This window comes from Globicephala melas, chromosome 8 (assembly GCF_963455315.2).
Source record: "Globicephala melas chromosome 8, mGloMel1.2, whole genome shotgun sequence".
Classification (NCBI taxonomy): Eukaryota; Metazoa; Chordata; class Mammalia; order Artiodactyla; family Delphinidae; genus Globicephala; species Globicephala melas.
The window spans coordinates 13,331,225-13,338,852 of NC_083321.1; the positions used below are offsets into that span (position 1 = coordinate 13,331,225).

At 45.2% G+C, this 7,628-nt stretch overlaps 1 protein-coding gene across 1 annotated transcript in view; it reads left to right on the forward strand.

Moving 5' to 3' along the window:
* LRP4 (LDL receptor related protein 4) overlaps positions 1-3,711 on the forward strand; it is a 51,980-nt gene extending 48,269 nt beyond the window's left edge. The window contains exon 38 of the mRNA XM_030864526.2: positions 1,240-3,711. Within this exon, the coding sequence (XP_030720386.1) occupies positions 1,240-1,572 (333 nt within the window). The 3' untranslated portion in view covers positions 1,573-3,711. The remainder of the gene's footprint in view (positions 1-1,239) is intronic.
* The last annotated feature ends 3,917 nt before the right edge of the window (positions 3,712-7,628 follow it).

Consider the following 7,628-nt stretch of genomic DNA (forward strand, 5'->3'; position numbering starts at 1 on the left):
GTGCTGGCTGACTGGGCATGTGTGTGCGTGCCTTGATCAAGGGAGCTGTCCCTCCCAGAGGGCAGGGACCATATTTTATATTGTTTAATCATCAAAGTATCCTGCTTATTGAAGGGAAGGGGCTCAATAAATATCTGTGGAACTGAACTGTTATTGAAGTAGAGCAGCAGTCGCAGGGCTCTTGGCAGGAACACCATCCCAGGGACAGAGCCCAAGCCATGGCCCATTTTCTCTTGGCAGTGGCGGCATGTTGGTTGGTATCCCCCAGAAACCAGGAGTACGGCTACCCCTTGAGGAATCCATAAAGGGAGAAGCCTGAGTGGAACTTAAGGCTGTCCTTGGAACGATCGCAGGTTGCTTGGAAATGGCCCTGAGGCTCCTGGGAGTAGAGCCAGAATAACCTCCCACAAAAGCTTATAGGTTACAGTACCCCCAGTGGATTGACAGAACTCAAGTAAGAGGGTTTTCTAGAGCCCTCCTGTCTTACCTTCTAAAACTTTTCTTCTTAAGAAAGTTAGAAAGAAGAGAATTAAGAATAAAATAGCACATGAAACTGTATTCAGTATCTTATAATAAGCTATAATGGAAAAGAATCTGACCATATATGTATATATATGTATATATATATATATAACTGAATCACTTTGCTGTACACCAGAAACTAACATTGTAAATCAACTATACTTCAAAAAAAAAAGGAATAGCACCAAAGTAGTTTAAAATCTTGAATAAATGCACATTTAGTTGCTTTTGTCAATGCTTCTGATCATGTATATTAGCATGCTGTCCCATTAATAAACCCCATTAGCAATGTAATAATAGCTAACATGATCTAGTGCATGTTATGCGTCAGGCACCTACCAATTGCATTGCGTGGATTGCCTCATTTAACTCTCACAGCCATTGGTTATGAGGTACGGACATTGTTACTCTAAAGAGGTGAGCCTGAGTTTGGGAGATGTTCAGTAATTTGCCCGAGGTGATGTAGCCAGTGAGTGGCTCACGGAAGTCACGGTTCTCCCTCCTCCCTGTATGATAATGGTAATAATCATCACAGCTGCTCCTTTCCTTTTAGGCTCAGCCTCATACATTTGCTCTGATTAAATTTCCCCATTTGTTTGTGGGATTTTTGCGCTCTTCATGCCCACTCTTAGCCCATCCACTTCCTTTCTAAGTTCGTCATGAGATCCTTTACAGAGAGCCAACCAACTGACCGTGTCTCTCCACTCCCCACCCTAGGGTGGACCTGACCATAACTACACCAAGGAGAAGGTCAAGATTGTAGAGGGGATCTGCCTCCTGTCTGGGGACGATGCTGAGTGGGATGACCTCAAGCAACTGCGCAGCTCCCGAGGGGGCCTCCTTCGGGATCATGTATGCATGAAGACAGACACCGTGTCCATCCAGGCCAGCTCTGGCTCCCTGGATGACATGGAGACGGAGCAGCTGTTGCAGGAAGAGCAGTCTGAGTGCAGCAGCGTCCATACCGCAGCCACTCCTGAAAGACGGGGCTCCCTGCCAGACACAGGCTGGAGACATGAACGCAAGCTCTCCTCAGAGAGCCAAGTCTAAACGCCCATGTTCCCTTCCCTTCCTACCTGCTCCTTCTCCTTGGTGGGCTTCAGTCCCTGAGCTCGCTTATACAGCAGGCCCCTTTCCTGTGTGCTCGTCCTGCGCCGCCTCCTCCCGCCTCGTAACTGCTCCCAAGCCCTCCACTGGAGCTGTTTCCACCTGGGTTCGTAACTACCTGTGCACAAGAAATGATGGGGCATCCTGAGAATTTAGACCTGGATTTTACCACGAACTTCACCTCATGCACGCCATCCTGAGCCCCCTTGAAACCAGGCTCAGTAATGATTCCTCGTCAGTACAGAGCTCCACCTCCCCTTTCCCTGGCACCCTCAGTGCCTGCCCCCCAAGAGCTGATGATCCAGGACTGCACTCGCTCCATCAGAGCTGGCCTGACCGCATCTCTGAGGGAACTTGCTGACCGGGGGGGCTGGGGCGGGGGGGTGGGGGGTCATGGGTAAAGAGAGAGATGAAGGATAGAGGTTGAGAGAAGGAGGAGTCAGCCCAGCTGGCATGGGCATCTGGAAAACCTCCAGCCTCGAGTGCATTGGCAACATGAAAAAGCTTTTAAGGGTGATTGGGCCTGGGTGTCCTCTCCACTGCCGGCCATGGCTATTATTCTTGCCCTGACAGTTGTTGTTTCTTCAGCTGCAGATACTGATGAGGTCTGGGTATGGCTCAAGCTGTTCTTCCTCCTGCTAGAATGTCTGGAGCCTTTTCTACCTTCAGATGACTGGGGGGTCTCTATCACACGGCCGCTGGCTAATAGGAATTCCCTCCTGCTGCCTCTAGCTTGTGAGCCGGTGTCTTGAATGCGTGTGGGACCCTCAGGGGTGGGTCTCTGCAGCATCTGAGAAGCACTGCTTAGACCAGTCTTAGCACATCCCCTGAACTATAATGTTCTGCCACTTTCTCCTTCCTCATTCTCTGGGATTCTGAGCACAGAGATCCTGAAGCAACTCTCCAAAGCAGGGCCAGAAGTTTTCATACATGGTCAGGAAGAGTGATTGGTTTAGTGACTTGAGGCACCCAGGGCTTAAAGGGAAGTATCCATGAAGCTGAGCCTCCTGTGTTCTCTCTCAGGTGCTCAGGGATCTAAGTGAGTAGACAGAGCCTGCGGCTGTGGGTGGTGAAGTTCCCATTCCGACTCTTCCCAGCTAAGTGACTCCCTTTTCATGCTGAGGTGCCATCACTTGGTTCATGCTTATTCACACAAAAGGCATGTGTGTCACACTAGTGTCAGGGGAGTTGAGACTTTTTACTGTCCTAAAACTTCACCTAGCTCTTCTTTTTTGGGGAGGAGGGGAGGTGCCTAATTTGCTTTTTCTGACCTAGCCTTGTAGGCACGTATGGTGAAGAGGCCTAAATAAAGATGCAGAGTGGGGGGCAAGGAGTAGGAAGGTAGAGAGAACCACTGAGGAAGCCCTTTCAGCCCAGGGCAGATCCAGACCTCTTTCACCCAGGGATCAAAAGCAACAACAGGAACTGAGAATGGAGTGGGGGTGCTTCAAGGGGAATTTTCCAGATTTGAAACACGTCCAGGGGTTCTTGGTATTGAGAAATCAGCTGCCAAACGTGAGGGAAAAGGGAAGATCAGAGCAAACCTTTTCTGGTCAGTTCTAAGACCGCTAGAGACAGGTGCCAGGCTCTCAGCCCTGCTCGCAGTAGCCAGCCCCAGGTCTAGACCCTCATAGGACAGCCAGGCCAGGCCAAGCAGGCTTTTCCAGTACACAGAGTGGGAAAGGAAAGGTCCTCCTCCTGGGAGGAAAGGGGGACATTTCACACTTGATGGGGCAGTAAAAGAAGGAGCCCTTTGGGTCCGCAGACTCACGGTTGGGCATGGGGAGAAAGTAGCAAAGTGGCATTTTCTTGAACGGAAAGGGGGAAGGATCTTATTGCACTTGGGCTGTTCAGAATGTAGAAAGGACATATTTGAAGAAATATCTATTTGAGCACTGATTTACTATGTAAAAAGCAAAATCTCTCTGTCCTAAACTAATGGAAGTGACTCTCCCACGCTCATGTGTAATGGTTTTAACGTTACTCACTGGAGAGATTGGACTTTCTGGAGTTATTTAACCACTATGTTCAGTATTTTAGGACTTTATGATAATTTAATATAAATTTAGCTTTTCTTAATCACCTTGCCTGGCTTGGAGTCATGACTAATAACTGCACCTGCTCTGTCTGGCAGAAACATGCTGTGGAAGACCTGCTTGCAAACATCACCTCTAAGTCCCTTGGGGATGTGAGGACACTGAAGAGCAATAAAGGGTGGGAGGTTCCTGGCTGGAGGTTCAGCTCATCTTGAAAAGACAGGTTAAGACCAGAGTTCATTGGCTTCTGAAATCCTTATTTCCTCTAGAGGAGGGTGGCTGATAGGTTTCATCTTGAGTGCCAACTCTGGTTGGTCATGGCTGCCTGAGGTTCTGTCCAGACCCAATGGGAAAAGTGTCATGATGGTTAGTGGCGTCTCCTTTGGCCACCAAAAGGAAGTGTCATGGCATGTATACCATGTATCTTCTATTTCTGTTCTAGGTCTACGAGGACTTCAGTGTCACAGAACTTGACTTTGCCTTTCAGTGATGGTCACTGGCAAGACTGTCTGATGTCTTGAAATAAAAGTACTGGGATGGGGACAAGAAGGGCTAATTCCAGTCCTAGATCTGCCTCTAGCTCTGTTTGATCTTAGTCATGTTTCACAGTTACTCTGAGAATGGGTCAATCAACACTAAGATTCCTTTTATTTTTAAAAAGCTGTCTACTCATAGCTCATCCACTACATCTCAAGCCTAGAACAAGGCATTGGGGATCTCTTTTCAGGTATCTGGACAAATAATACCTCTCAGTGAAGATTGGGAATCATGCAAGTCTTAATGCCAGTTATAGAATTTGATGTCAAGGGTCAATAGTTGATTTTCTAAGCCATAAACCATTTATAGAACATTGCTCCCATTCATTCATTCATTCATTCATCTGCTAGGGGCTGGACACTACCCAAGCATGACCAAGAAAGATTATCACAGAGCTTAGAGTCTACCAACAACCCCACCCCCCCCAAAAAAGAAAAAAAGCAAGAAGGATGGAATCCTTTTGAATGTAAGTGACAAGAGATCTGAGTATAAACTGCAGTGTATAATTCTTCCAACTTTGGTGAGGGATAGATGTGCTAGAACAAAAATAAGTGGAATAGCTCAAGGACAACCATCCACCATTCTTTTTTGGGAAAAAAAACCCCAAAAAACACAACAGAGAGAAAAAGAGGACATTTGAAGCAATGAAATCTAGCCTAATGCACAAGCCTGTATACCTGTAGGAAGTACCCCTTTCCAGAGCCTCAGAATAAGTGCCCTTTTCCATAGCCTCAAGCTATGAACAGTGACCACTAGAGCTGGGAACTCAGGAAGAACTTTTCAAATGGGAAGAAAAAATGAATGCATTGAACACACACCATTTGCTTGCAAAACTGCAAGTGTTTCTGGAAGAACAAAATTTGTTGAGTGTGTTTTGCTAAACTGTGACCATCCTGCTACTTCAGAAGGGGATGGGAGAGGACCTGATGGCCCAGGTCTTGATGAGAATTTGACCACTAGCAAATGAGAATTTTGTAACAGCGTCAAGGACTAGCACCCTGTTTTCAGGTTATGCTGGCTCTTAGTTTCCTAATCAGTAAAATGGAAAGGCTGAACCAGATGATTGCTAAGGTCATTTCTGGCCTGAGACTTCTATTTATGTTCCTTCCAGGAAATCTTGGGGCTGAAACAAGAGTTGAGAAGTCCCTGTCTGGTTTTTTGGATATAAAACCTAAAAATGATAAGTAGGGAGATTCTGAGTCAAATTCTAACAAACGGGGCATATTTTTGCAAACTAATTATGTTCAAAATATAGTCACTGCCTTTCTTTCTATATTATTTGAACTGTGCAAGCTAAAATGAAAAGATCTCTGTAGCCTGTAAAGAGGTCTCCATGGCATGAACTGAAGCTTTCACCAAACCTAGGCCTGAAGAAAACAAAGTCAGTGCTGCATAGGAAGCTGGAAAAAGCATCTACAAGAGCTAAGGGTGCATGATGTTCTAAGTGTAATGCACTGACACTCAAGGGCATCTTTAGTCATTTCTACTAATGGACATGAAAAAAGAAATGTGGTTGAGCCTTTTTTGTGGCTAAGAAACAGTCTATGTCTTTTCTTCGTATTTGAAGATGACTCAACTGATCCGGTTAATAGGATGTGTGTTTGGGGAATGATTCAGGCAGCCTTTGTTTTGAAACATTCCCTCACTTGCCCATTATTTTCTCTCCAGATCATTCTTCCATTAACCAGCTGACAGAGGCTAAGCAGAGCTCAGCACAGGGAACAGAGTTTTATTTCCAGTCAAGGCTCCACCTCACAACTTTGGATTCCTTCACCAGGTGCCTTTAAAACAGATCCAGACAGCCTAATTAAGGGTCTGAGTTTAAATCCAAGGCTGAGGTTAGCCCCAGGCTATACAATTTGCTTATTTCATTTTACAAGACACAAAGAGCCAAGAACTCTCACTTATCCTGCCCTTCTCAGTGGTTTTTCCTCCAGCCCCTAAAAGCCTGTTGACAGCTTGCTAACGAGGTTCCTATCTTTCCCTCCTGCCTACTTCCTTTTTGGTGGAGCTGATCCTTCTGTGGTCGAAGTTCTTGGGCAGCCTACATTTTGGGGCCTATGGGAAAAATGGGCTATGAGAAAAGAGAAAAAAAAGCTATCCATTCCTTCAATCAACTGGCACCTTTAAATGCAACCAAGTGCAAGATGGGATAGGCTTTGCAGTCTTGGAGGCCAGTCAAGGCACTGAACCCATAGACACTTGACGTCTGTGTTAATGTCACCACTGCTGTCTCCAGGGAATAATGCAGGGGGTACCTGGACTGAAAGTTGAAGTTAATCATTGAAGCTGCTCCTTTTAGGCTGGAAGTATGGATCCATGTCCCATGCTAGGGATGTTTCCACCAAAATGTAGCTGGTGATTATGATGGAATGAGCACTGTCCCAACACTAGTAGACTTCTCAGAAAGGCTCAGCACAGTTACTCAGCAGCCACAACGTTTGGCATTTGTTTCCTACTTGCAGTTGCAATAATATAGAGTTCACTTAGATATCTAATGCCCACAAGGGTTTCACTGTCCTATTATTAACCTCCATATGTGGAACTGAGAGACCCCAGGAATAAAGTAGGTACACATAACTCTAATAAATACATAGATAAATGCCATTTGACGATAATCCTAGACTGGCCAAACATGTATTGAGCATCTACTATGGGCAAGGTACTGTATTAGGTTTCTACAAGGCTCTACAGAATCTGCCATTCCCTTCTCTCCATTATCAGACCTCAGCTCCTACTACCTTCCTGCTGCCAACTACTCTGCTCCAGCTATACTGGCCACCCTGTTTCTCAAACCTGCCAGATATGCTCCCAACTTAGGGTCTTTGCGTAGCTGTTCCCTATGGCTGGCACTTTCTTCCTCTAGATATACTCACAGTGAACTGCTTTGCCTTACTCAAGTTTTTGCTCAAATGTGATCTCAGTGAAACTCTGACCACCCTTTATAAAATTACAGTCCTTCCAGCTCCACTTCCCAATCCCTTTTACCTTGTTTTATTCTTTTCTATTTTCCCATTGCACATATTGTCTAATAATATACCATATGATTTTTTGTTTGTTTCCTCACTATAATGTGAGCACCAAGAGAAGAAGGATTTTTTGAGAGGAGGGGGTCTATTTTGTTCACTGATAATCCCAAATGCCTAGAACAGTCCCTGCACATACTAGATGCTCAATAAATATTTGTTGACTGAATGAATACATTAATGGAAGCAGACATCTAATGCCCACCTTCTAGTGGGGCTGCACTTAAACCATATAAGACAAAAAGGGATTTTGCCATCTTGTTCTAAAACTCTCCAGGGTCTAGACTCTGCACGTTACTTAATGATCAGAGTCCAGGTTACCATCCCTCTCTACTTAAATGTAATCTTCAGTTTATTTCTGGTAATATTTATTTATTTATTTTTATTTTTATTTTTTTTT